General features: G+C 36.9%; 1 protein-coding gene across 6 annotated transcripts in view; it reads left to right on the top strand.

The window, feature by feature from the left end:
- Positions 1-13319, top strand: part of NUP58 (nucleoporin 58) — a 41162-nt gene that overhangs the window by 9428 nt on the left and 18415 nt on the right. For all 6 annotated transcript variants that reach the window (XM_040543962.1, XM_040543961.1, XM_040543964.1 and 3 more), the window contains exons 7-13: positions 2092-2116; positions 2574-2639; positions 3354-3528; positions 4834-4913; positions 5210-5328; positions 7824-7906; positions 10747-10948. In XM_040543962.1, the coding sequence (XP_040399896.1) occupies positions 2092-2116; positions 2574-2639; positions 3354-3528; positions 4834-4913; positions 5210-5328; positions 7824-7906; positions 10747-10948 (750 nt within the window). The remainder of the gene's footprint in view (positions 1-2091; positions 2117-2573; positions 2640-3353; positions 3529-4833; positions 4914-5209; positions 5329-7823; positions 7907-10746; positions 10949-13319) is intronic.

Genomic DNA, 13319 nt, shown 5'->3' with positions numbered 1-13319 from the left:
ATAAAATGTGCAGTTTCTCTGGGGAATCAAAACTGTTCATTTAATCTCTTGGTTTCATTCAGGAGCCAAATTTGAAATGAGGTATTCCAATAACTAAAAGAGAAGGAAATATCGAAACTATATGCAGGAGAGATGACATTGACTGTCCAAACTGGAGTATTTTGCATGATGTGGATTTTTTTTGGATATTACTGCTGCAACTGATGAAAAAGCTTTGAGTTCTAGGTTCTCAATGTGAGGGGTTCCATTACCATGGCATTAGGATTGCACAACACTTCCATGATGTACAAGTATCTTAAAGTGAAGCCTAGAGAACCCCAGACTACTTCAGTCTGACATCACTTAGCATTGTTTTGTCCAGCTCTTAGGTTGTAATTCCAAATGAGTTAAGTGCCTGAATTCCCTGTGTGTTGCAAAGTGGAACTGGGAGTGGGGGACTACTGCTGTCAGGATAAGGAGCAAAGGGATCCCTTAGCAAAGCAACGGGAAGTGCTAAAGGGGACTGTTTCAGAGTTTTCACTTTTCAGAATTTAGGAATTATTTAGGAGTGTTTCTCATAGTGGATAGCGTTGACTAAGTCCTACCTGTGCACTACTATTCAGTTGTGACAGTACAATTGTTTGTGCAACTGTGGGGACTGGTGGTAAGGTATGATGGTGATGATTTTGTGGCTTTTATTTATTTTTTCTTTATGAAGATAAGGAAGGAGGAGATGTGGCTATTTAAAAAGAAAAAAAGTGCTTATGAAATTGCTGCCCTTAGAAGGTCCAGGACAGATAGGCACTGGCATCTTTATGCTGCCTTCTGGAATTAGTTATAAAGGGTTTTTTTTCTTGAGACCGAGTGCCTAGTATTTCTTTGCTTCTTGCAGAGCAATATTTTAATTATTGTATAACAGTTTTCCTCATGTTATTAAAAACCAGGGCAGTTGCTCAAAAAGTAGCAAGGTCTAACTTCAAAACTTTCACCTTTTAGATACTGTTCAGGTGGTATGCAGCAAAAAAAAAAAAATAATAAAAAAAATGACTGGGAGAGAAAGCAAAGTAAATTTAGTCCTAATTCTGGCCTCTACCAGTTCTGGTCTTGTTTTTCCATTTTTGTGCAGTTGATCTTTGGTAATTGCTTTTGTTGGGGGTGAGGGTGGTCATTGTTTGGTGTGGTTTTTGTTTGCTAAAGGTATATAGAATGGATGCATGAGTGTGGGTTCTGGTACTGGCTGACAGTCTGCAGACAACTTAAGCGGTTCTTGCTTCTCAAACAAACAGCTTCGCCTGGCAGGAACACTGGCTTGGGCAGCCTAAATTGGTTGTGGTGCTAGCATCAGCTTCAGCTACCTTCTAGCTTGTTGGCACTGAGAGGAAGTAAAGATTTGAATGGCATCCAGCTGAAAAAGCCCATTTCTTGGTCTGAGCATTCCTCCTAGCAGACTGCTACAGTACAGTTACTGCTCCTGGCCACAACTAGAAATAGCCTATATATATGATACTGGATTCAGCTCCTCTTCATTGCTCAAGAGAGGTATTTGGTGTCTTGGATCCATCTTCTCATCCAGATACACAGATGTCTAGTTTGAACTGTGTAGATGGTAAGTAAGCAGTAACATCTTCAGTTCTCTAAAACCTCACTTATTCCTGGACAACATGCAATAGCAGAATTCTTAAGGAAGTCCAGTGAACAAACCTCAATTGGCTTTTTATGTGAGAAGGGGCTGCTGGTGCAGAATTCAAAACACTTCAGTGTTCTGTGGGTGCAGGTTTGAGTAAGCTACGGTTGTGTAAGCAGGGACAGATTTCTTATGCAACTGCAATTGTTCATGCATTTGTAGTGATTGGTGCAGGGACATAAGATGCTTGACATTACTTTTTGTGCCAAGAAATTAGCACCTGACCTGGTGAATCATTGTTCTTGAAAATATAATTGTCTGTGAAGGGAGAATAAATTAAAATCTTTCTTTTATGGCTAACCTAGTGTCTTCCTTTTAATAAGAGAAATCAAGGAGAGTGCACTCATTAGTTTTTCCTTAAAATCTCATTAAAGTTGTTCTGTCAGTTCCTCAAATCTATATTTCTGACCTACAATTTTTTTTTCTAGGTGACAAAACAGGAACAAGACCAGAGTAAGTGTTCAGATTATCTTTGCATTCGGTATCTTACTAAGTTTAGTTGTTTTCTGACATACTGGCCTTTTCTACTACATTGCAGTTGGAAAAGCCTTACTTGTAAATAAACAATTTTTGCAGTATGGGTCCTTTAGTAATGATGGTTCATCATTTTAAACATTGCAATTTTCCCATCAAATGCAATACCTGCTGCTCATCTGGCTTTTGCTGTTGACTAATTGCATGGTTTGAAAAACTGTTTCTGCAATATGTGTGCAATACTCGTACCACAGGATCGGACATTGGCATAGTCTCTGACTATGCATTAATTGAAATCCTTCCTAGTTGCAGGGTACATACAACAGGTGTAAAAGTGTGTAATCAGTCACACGAAAGTGTTTGTGATACTTAGTAATCACGTAAAAAATGCTTGCCATTTTCAAAGCACTCTGTAAATATGCATTGTCTCTTGCAGAGATAGCAAAGCACTAAAGGATGAAAATCTACCTCCAGTAATCTGTCAAGATGTAGAAAATCTGCAGTAAGTAGTGCTTTATTTATTATAGTTGCATAGCTGAAGTATTGTGTTTTGTTATGTAACAAAAACACTTTACTGCAGGCTGCTTGCAGGATAATTTACTAGCCCAAGGCTGTCACATTAATATTGGGATCAGAGTAGGTGGATAATTGTAGTAGCTGAAGTCTTAGGCTGTCCTTTTCAGACTTGCTTTTAAATAGCATTTCCACAAACAGCTGTGCCCAGTAAATATGCTTCTAGAAGCTGATCCTGCTCTCCCTGTAAGCCTGTTGTACGTGCATAATAAATACTGAATCTTATTTGCAAATGCTTTGTGGATCTCGCATGGAGTTGAGAGAACTACAAAACAGCCTCACTGAAGCAGGAAGGAGACAGGTTGTAGACTAGTCAGTCTGTATGTCACTGTATTGGTGAATTCAATGTGATAATTGCTTTACATGGATAGATGTTATATATTAAAAAATATATGTAGCTTAGTTTCTCAGAGTACAGCATGACATGTTTATACAATTGCTATTGATGTCTTGGTGGTTTTTGCTGTTTTCTATGGTGTTAGCATGCTAGCTAAACAACAATTTTACTATTCAGTACTAGATTTTGGAAAAACTAAAATTCCTTTGTTCCTATTTAAATAATGCAAGTGGGGTAAACACTTGGGTATTTCAGGTTCAATATATTGTGTTTCTTTTACTACCACTCCCTTTTTCCCTTCTCCAGGAAATTTGTGAAAGAACAAAAACAAGTTCAGGAAGAAATTAGTAGAATGTCATCTAAAGCAATGCTTAAAGTACAGGAAGACATTAAAGCTCTGAAACAACTTCTCTCTGTAGTTGCCAGTGGATTACAGAGAAACACTCTTAATATTGACAAGCTGAAAATGGAAACTGCACAGGTATAACTTAAAAAAACTTAAACTTCGTTATGTAGAATTTGCATGTTTATTTTGTGTAGGATAAATACCTTTATTTATCAGACAAGTTAGCACATTGAAACCATATGGTATCCAAACTAAAACGGTTGTAAACAAAGTGAAAAGCTTAATGCATTCTGATCTGCCTGAAATTATCGGAGGAGACAAATCATTGCTGCCGATGTTTTCAGAGAAGTACGACAGCATAAAGACACCTATCTTGAGGAAAGCATCCTTTATGTTGCCTATGCAATGGAGGGAATATATACCCCCTCTAGTTCCATTTCAGTTGCATATGCAGCTGCCAGTGAAGATCAGTTTGTAACCACATGATGGACGCTGGAGCAGTAGAGATGCAAGGATATTTTCTTCTGTTGACTACTAAAGAAAAATTAAAAACTCAGGGACCAAAGTATCTAACTGTATCGAGTGTTTTTTTAGTGAAGGAGTCACAGCTCTGTTCAGCAGTCTGCATTTTAACTGTCACCAGTTTGAGTTCAAATTAAGTTCTGAAGTTAAGATCTTGTCACTTTTTCTTTCATCTGGCATGTCAAGACTGTTTACTTTATAAATCAGTGTATTTTATTATCAAGTAAAAAAATTGATGCTCCTTATATCTTGAAAGGAAATACTCTAGTTATATTTGGGCAATTATTTTCTATGAAAGCAAGAAGTTGTTAGTGATATTCTTGCATTTCCTTAAACAATGCAATTGAGAATAGTGACAGAACCAGGCATTGAGAAAGGAGTAATGATAGTTATTGGAAAGTATTAAACAGAGTCTGCTGTAATTACCATGCTTAGAAAGATCCTTTCCGTAGAAAAGGGCACTTTTTTTTTAAAAAACTTTAAATGCAAAATGTTTCTTCTTCTAGATGTGTTACTTCCTTGCATTTGACTGTTCTTTTTCCGTAGTCCTTAATAAATGTAACAAGATTTCTGAAGTACAATAGAAATTAAATCTTACCTGTGACAGTCCCTGCCCATGGCAGAGGTTGTATCTTTAAAGGTCCCTTCCAACCCAAAACCATTCTGTGCTCTTCTAAGAGTTCAGCATACTTTCAGAGTGTACCATTATTAGTTCTTTGTCCAAACCTCTTCTGGTATTTGCAGTTCTTTAACTTTCTGCAAGAGTAGAAAGAAATTTGAAGAATTTCTGGTCAGATTCTGTCGTAGTTTTCCGTCATATAAAATGTTTTCGTCCTGTGTTTAAGTTAACAGTAGAATTGTAGCTATTTTCCAGCACTTCATTCAGAACCTTACGTTTTATTGATTTTCCTTATTTAGGAGCTGAAGAATGCAGAAATAGCTTTAAGAACACAGAAAACTCCTCCTGGTCTCCAGCATGAAAATACAGCTCCAGCAGAGTGAGTTATTGTTATTTATAAAAGTAGTCGATAATATAACTTCATAATTTGATTTATTTCTGCTTCTTGTAATGTTTGTACCGGATGCTTCACAGAATCAGTGTTTTATTTCTACGCTTATCTTATACCACAGACTTGACAAATACAGTCCACATTCTTTTTACTTGTTGAAGAATGTCATAAAATATATACCTGCTGCAAGTAGCAAAATGGAAATTGGCAGCGAATGTTTTTTCTTTAAATAGTAGCAAATTAATGAAATGGTATGATTAAACTTCACTGTTTTATTCATCTAGCTACTTCAGAATCTTGGTAGAGCAGTTTGAAGTACAACTGCAGCAATACAGGCAACAAATAGAAGAACTGGAAAATCATCTTGCTACTCAAGCAAACAATTCACACATAACTCCACAAGGTGAATGTTTAAATTTTAATGGTTCATAGCCAAAAATTAAGAAGCCTTATATCTATAAGAAAGACTTTGCAATTAATCTCTTTGTTACTGTTTTTCCTTATTCAATGTACAGAAGCAAGTGTTCAGATAGATTCTTCAGTTGTTCTATGTCATGATTTGGGATGTAACCTTTAATTCATAAAGGTTCTGGAGCTGTTTAAGATGGATCCAGTTCCTGAGGTGCAATCTGTATGCTTGGTTTGTGTTTGGAAACTTTGGATGTCCAGGAGTAGAAATCAGAACTTCTAAACCTCTGAAAGCTAGGAAGTAAAGAGGCATGGTATGTTTTTACACTCATGTTCTGACTTCTGTTCTTTTACAAGGATGGTTGCTGAATCTTTTCTAGACTTAGCTAAGGCACTTGTGTGGGAACTGGGAATGAAAGTTAAGGACTCTTAATAGAGCCAGGACACATCTGAGACATTACTTTGAAAATTCTTAAACTCTGATTTTTTTGGGCTCCCCTTTCTTGCAGCATCTGTGCAATCCATCTACATTTTCCTTACTTATGTTCCTAATAAGCTCATAAACATCAGAGAAAGCTCCATACTCTTCAGTCTTTCATTGTCTCAGCTCACGATTGCTTGCTCTGTTGAGTCTGTTCTGCTTCGAGACCACTGTTACTTCTTCTGTCTTTGTGTAGTGTTCTTAGGGGTTTATGTATAATGAGAACCTATTTTCCTTTCATCTTGGTTTCTGCCTGCCTTTCTTTCTCCATCCCCATGAATGAGACTTCTGTGTCTACCTGCTGTTTTAAGGCGAAGTCTTCATGCGGCAGAGATGCTTATCTGTGGAAAATACTAAAGTGCCTTCACCATTGCAGAGGAGTACTTTTCCCTTCAACTCTGAGAAAATTTTTTTTGCTGCCATCATTTTATCTTGGGAGAATCTCTTGTCAGAGATCTCTCTTTGGTTTGTTACCCTCTTGTGATCATAGGAATTTTCATCTTTTGGGTCATTTTAGGTACAGGTCCTGTGATAAGTAGTGATTTCAAGTGCGCATTTTTTTGTGCCAAGTCATTCTTGACCATCTTGCCATTATAGGATGGTGCTTAGGCTCTGGACCTTGTATGTCAAAAATGAGAGAACTATAGCATCCTTGTGGTCATCTCTTCTTTCCACATGACATCACTGTGCAGAGTATGAGAGGGTTGCCTTCACAGATTTTCATCAGCTTTTTCAGCAGTGTCTTGCTGCAATTTAAAGTTCCTTTGCTTGTGTGGGCAAGGATCAGTCAACTGTACCAGTGTACCTAGACTGTCAACAAATCTAGTCAGCACTGTATTGCATACGTAGCCAGTTTACCTTTAGCATACGGAGAAGAACTCATAAATTATGACCCAGAATGTCTTGACTTTTGAAATGCCTTGTGTTCCATATCAATAAATTGCTTTCAGCCTCTTCTGGGAACTTGAGGCCAGTCTTCCTAGGTATGACTGGCTCCACATCCCTGCAGGATGACATGAGGCTTATTCCTTTTTCAGAAAGAAATGCAACTTATAATGAAAGAAATCCTCAATGGAGAGGCAAACATTTTCAGTTCTTAAATTGTCTCACCTTCAAGAACTTGATGGCTACTCTTTGCATTTCAGTGACTTATATGCTTCCTTCAGAGGAAATGAAGCTCATCTAATTGCATTGAAAGACCACTTCAGTGCTTTTCTATACTCTGTTTTGGCAAATTGTTTCAGTGCTTCTTTTAGAAAAGTTTTTTTTTGGTCAGCAGCCCACCTCATTTTGCCCAAACCTTTGAGATTTCCTCTTAAATCGTAAAGTTTTGTATTAGTTGAGTGGGTGCACTGAAAACAGTTTCATATCTGTGTGGGAAGCAGACTGTCCTAAATCTAAGACTTTATGTAGGCAACAAAGCTCCCCATTGTGTCTTTCCCTCAGTTTATGACGTGCTTGTGGGTAGAATAAGAGTTCCTGTGATCCTTGTTAGTCATGTTTTTAAAATGCAAGCAAAGTTTCTGTTCTGCTGTTATCTCTTTGCAAAATCAACTGAACACTGAATTGTGCATTTACTCAGAGTGGAAAATATATACGAATGCAAGAAAATCTGATCTAACTCTGTGTAATAAATGAGTGAGGTAAAATGTTCCTGTGTAATTAAGACATTAAATAGAATAATATTTTCCTAGCTTTGCTGAGTGACAGAATTGTGGGAAACAGATTACCATGCATATAAGAATGAATTGGGGAAAAGAGTTGTTTTTTTTCCCCAAAAATAAAGCTTGAAGCACTGAGAAATAATGCTTCAGGAAGTAGTTCTGTGTGCAGGTCTTGTATCACCTAATTACTCTCAAATTCTGGATTTCTTACAATTTCTTCTCCTGCAATTTTCTTGTGCTTCATGCCGTATGGTTTCAGGGTGGGCTTTTTGCAATAAAATAAACATTAACCTTTTTCTCCTGGAAGTAAGATTATAATTGTCATATTTTATATGCCTCTTACAGATTTGTCCATGGCTATGCAGAAAATCTATCAAACATTTGTAGCCTTAGCTGCACAACTTCAGTCAATACATGAGAATGTAAAGGTATGTTGTTTTTGTTGCGTTCCTGCATATTTAGTGAAAGAAATAGATGCTTGTTGATAGCTAATAATATATCTTCAGGTATTCTTTTTCTGTTAAATTACTGTTTTTAAAAATTATGTAACAGGTATCCAAGAAGTACTTTGATTAAAAGGGCAACTTTTGTTCAACTGAGGTCTAATTTGAAATGTTTACTTACAGTGATGTTGGCAACTGACCACAGTCATTTAGGTTACAAAATACTTTTTATTTAACTCATTTTTCTTTTTAATTGTTGATCAGTTCTTGAAATTTCTTTATTTGATCTCATGCACGTATGTTTTGCTCTTTACCCAATGACCTCTTGATCTCAAGCAAAGACAATCTAAATATGCTTTTACTCAAATAAATAACAATAAAAAGGTACGCACCAGTAAGAGTTTTCAAAATAACTTGGTGAAAAGTGTGTTCTGGCTTGCTTGATTTTTTTCTTTCTTTCTCCAATCTGGTTTTCAACGAGAGTCATATATACAAAAAGACTACTATGGGGAAAAAAAAAATGCTGATGTGGTAGTATACCAGAGGAGCCTAGTTAGGCTTGGTTTTCTTTCTTCACGGACTCCAGCTCAAGTTTCTCATAACAGTTGTGGACAAATGGGCAAAATTTCAGTGTTCTACAATCTGTAGTTTTTCTTGACCTTCAGAACTCTTCTTAATAACAGGGACAAGAAAAAAAAACTTGGAAAAAGTACAAATATTTGAGATTGTTTTTTGCTAAGTGACTTTTTAATTGGGAATAGCTCTGCTTTTTTTCCCTTGCAGAGTTTCTTCTGCATGGTATTGCTACTTTTGTAAACATCTGAAACTGTTTACTTTTCCTTAATAATGTTGAAGAATGCAGATGCTCTTGTAGGAACAGATTCTTTGCATTACATTGCTTCTGTCATCATGGATATTCACTGGATTACAGCTACCTACCATCAGATATTTGTGCAGCTCTTAGATAACTCATTTTTGGTACCAGATAAAGAATATATCGGCTCTTCTATAACTTCAGCAGAATGAGACAAAAAGGATCTGGAACATCTTCTGGGCTTTTCACTCCTGAGATCTGAGTGTAGCCCTCACTTGTGCTGTGGTCTGTGTGGTGATACTTTTGTTATTTAATGCAGAGAGCTGGATTAGTATGCAAGTGTAAGCAATAATAACTTCACGTACCTTGTCAGTGTGATTCAGTATGAAAGGTGTTACTTCTTAAGGAGTATATTGTCTGAAAACACCAAGGGGTTGGTTTGGGGACTCTTCTTTCTTGTGGGATGTATTTTGAAGTTCAATCTAGTGGGCATGACGACTTATATTTTGGAAGACACAATTGCAGCTTCAAAAATTGGAGAAATGAACATACTCCTTAATTGGATCTTTCATTCTGGCAGTTCATCAACTGTTAGAAGCTAGGAGAGGAGAGCAGTTTTGAAACTGCTTTTTTCTCTGCCTTATTTCGCGGTTGTAATACGATTTGTGAAGGCAGAGCTATGACCCCAATTCATTCCTCTGTCTGAAGCAGGCTTTCTGGCTTGCACATATACTTCATTTCAAATGTTTGAAGTTGTAGTAAAATGTAACCTGGAACTTCTTTGTACAGGGTGAGTTGATAAATGTATTCATATTATAGGTGAGTGTATAAGTACATTCTGTATCCAGGTTCAGTAAAGAGTAAAATGTGCTTGGGCACAATTTAAGTAGAAAACTTTATTAAATCATTCTGTGTAGGTTAGCCTTAAGACCCTGTTCTACAGCATCTAATGGCATTTCTGTCAGCTGCAGTTAATATGGCATCTTATTAAATCTCCAAGTTCTATAAACGTCTTTTCTCACCAAGGACGGCAGTCCTCATATGATAATACGAGAGAAATCTTTGTGTTTTCTGCTATTTCTGATAGACTTGGGCTACAGCTGTTAAAATCCTGAGTCAGAATTCTTGGACCGGAATTAAATGTGCTCCTCAGATACAAGCACTTAGCCAGGAACACGGGAAATAGTAGTCTTCCATAAAATCCAGTTGAATCTATTGGGTTTTGTTTTTAATAAATCTATTGCATTTAAAGATACTCTCTAGATGGAAATCACTCTTACCAGCTCATTAAATGAAGCCATTAGTCCTTTCATGTTACCTAAGATATCTATATTTCCCTTCTTTGTGACAAAGGTCACTCACAGAAATCGCTCACGATGGAAAGGCCAAGCCAGGTATTGCCACAGACGGTGGGTTTTTGAGGGCATGGGGAGGGCAAGACGCAAGGCAGGAAGGAAGAGCAAACTTGGGCTACCTGGAAGCCTAAAGCAAGAATAGTTTATTGCATTTGAACTGCGTTACCTAGCTGATGAAATGAATCAGCAATGATAGTGGATCCTAAAATTCTGATACCTTCTTTGGGTTTGTCCGAAGAAAGAAATGCAAGAGAGAAAGGACAGTTAGGTGAAGCAAACAAGGATGTGCAAAAGGGGTAACACTGAAGAGAAGTTATATCATTTAATGAGCTAGTAATGTGGCAGTATTTCACCTCTGACGTCAGCTAGTACGCCAACAAATAAAATTGTGCTGGTTTACACCAACTTTGAAAGATTTTGGTATCATGCAGAATGTTAATCTGTTACACTTGACCACTTTGCAGCATTTAAGTAAAGGACAACCTGTGGATGTAGCTGATGCAAAACAGTTCTATCCAGTTTATAACTTGACTAGATCTTTTCGTGTCTTTTTAAGGAAATGTTATAAATAACCTGGTTTCTTTTTTTTTCCTTATGAAGTAAAGGTTTTATGTCAAATACACTGAACTAAAATCGCTTCCCCCACCCCCCTTCAGATGCTCAAAGACCAATACCTTGGCTACAGGAAAACCTTTCTGGGAGATGCCATGGATGTGTTTGAGGCAAGACGAACAGAAGCTAAGAAGTGGCAGAGCGCGCCACGTGTTACCACTGGACCGACCCCTTTCAGCAACATACCAAATGCAGCAGCCGTTGCGATGGCTGCAACACTTACTCAGCAGCAACAGCCTGCTACAGGTCTGAGTGCATTCAAGTTATAGATTATTAGTGTTACAGCAGTAGTAAACTTGTGTACAATTTTCTATGAAGTCTTCCTTTGTGTTAGACTAAAAATCTAAACGTTGTGATGAGTAAAGTTACTGATACATAGCCAATAGAGAAAAAAAAAGCAGGGTAGACTTAGCAATAATTATACAACAGATACTTAATCTTGTGAATTTACTTGTATTAGTGATATTTACTGTACTGTTCTAATTTACCCCCTTGGAATGTGAGTCTTCACTCTTCAGTAACATCTCCGAATACATTTAGTATAGCCTCTTTCCAGAGTTGTGTGGTTATAGTAAATTATTTTAGAATCAGTGAGGAGAGAATATCTAAAGGCATATTACCTTTTTCATATGTAAAACGATTAATGCATTTTTATATAGCACTTTGGAACTGTAAAATGAAAAATGCTGTTGAACAGGAAGGATAGTCAAAAATCTGTAGAATAGGAAGGTGGACGCCTGGCTTATTATTTTATAGCCAATTCCTTCATCATGGTGATATTGGGGCAGTTTTTGCTGCCTGTTCTGCTGTTGTGAATATTAGTAGAGAAAGTAGAGTGGATCAGTGGTTCTATGTATGCATGTATGTTTAAGAGGAAGACCAAAGCAGAGGAAATACCTGATCTACTGCTAAGGACAAATGAATATGTATGGCAAAGGAAGTAACTTACAGCACCTTAATTGACATTATTATACTAACCATCACTTTTCAGAGAGGGGTTCCTGAATATATAGGGAGTTTAACTGATATTTAATCATTTAGCAGAAATAATATCCTCTGTTTAATTTTATTTGAATGTGGATATGTCTGTCAGCAAATTATGAAAAGCTTAGTTAACTGCATTCTACATTTATTTTCTAAGATGTATGCCTGTGTGTACTGGAAGTTAAGGGAGGGAAAAGGTGCTAATTTCTCATAACAGCAGTCATATTTTGAATTAGTTTAATTAAAGACCTACTCAGCAACCACCCTTAGGAGTCTGACAACTTATTAGGCTGTCCTTGCCCTCTCCATAGAAGGAAACAGAAATGTGCTTCCAGCCCTCGCCCTTATAAACAGCCAGGAGATGGGTTTAAAGGACAAATGTGACAGAATATTTTGAACGCAACAGAAAATGAAGTCATTATGAAATATATTTATTTTAAATTTCTTTCGTAGTCCTGTCTTCCTCTTTCTGCTGCTATCTTAATCCATGGAAATTGAGTGGAAGTGACATCAACAAGAGATTATGTTTTTAAACTGCCACACCAGCTTTGTTGCAGTTTAAAAACATAATCTTTTGTGCAGCTTAATGTTGCGAAAATAGTTCCTTCTCCCCCTGTCTTTCTCCTTGTCTTTTTTTTTTTAAATACTCTCCATGATCATTACGGGGTTAGTTGTGGATACAAATCATATACTTGAGATGTCACATTCAAAAGTTTTACTTGTGTTTTCATAAACTGTGGCGAGGGATTCAGATTTTCTCTTCCTGGTCCAGATTCAAGAGAGCTGCCAATAACTTCAGTAAGTTGATGCCACTTACGGCATGACTTCATTAGTGTTCTCTCAGGGGTTAGGAGCGAAAAAAATGCAAACTTGACCTGTACCAGCACGCATGAGGTAAGGTGACTTTATACCTCAAGTTATGTTATAACATTTTGTAGTGGAAAGAGTGAAGTTGTCTTTTGTTTCTTTGTGGTTTTTTTTTGTTTTGTTTTAAATTAGGTTAGTGGCTTTGGCAGAGTATTTCAAAAGCCAAAAATGTGCCAACTTCAGGAGCAGTGCAAAGAGAGCAAAGCCAGTAACTTACTTCCTACATGCCAACAAAAGTAGGCAAGAACTTGAGTTTACTGCTTATTCAGCTGAAATACTGTTGCCATCCATGAAACTTGCTTGATGACTTGGGGAACTAGAAGTAGATTGAAGTGCCACTCAAAACATCAAGAATATTTGAAAACATTAGAAAATAGGCTTAGTAATTGAAGTCATCTTACCTACTCCTGTGGCTTAAAAGAAGGATTAGTCAGGCCTGAACTCTTTCAGAGAGAAACAGTTAGTCTTGAAAGCTTACTATGAAGGAACATTTCACAGCTTTCCTTAGATTACTGATTTCAGTGTTTGACTTGTTTTCAACATCTTACCCAAAACTTTATAGCTTCAAGTTTAGTCCACTACTTTTGGTTTTATTCTCAGTGGAAAAGGAGAATAATAATCTATTCTTTCAGTTTTGCAGCAATCTTTAAACATTTGAAGATTGCCTCCTCATAGTTTCCTTTTGCTTGTTTGAGAAAAAGATTTCAGATGGCCATTTACTGCAATAATGCTGCAAATATTTGGTTGTTTTAACTTCGTGGTGTTA

This window comes from Cygnus olor, chromosome 1 (genome assembly GCF_009769625.2).
Source record: "Cygnus olor isolate bCygOlo1 chromosome 1, bCygOlo1.pri.v2, whole genome shotgun sequence".
Classification (NCBI taxonomy): domain Eukaryota; kingdom Metazoa; phylum Chordata; class Aves; order Anseriformes; family Anatidae; genus Cygnus; species Cygnus olor.
This window is presented reverse-complemented; position numbering and strand designations above follow the sequence as displayed.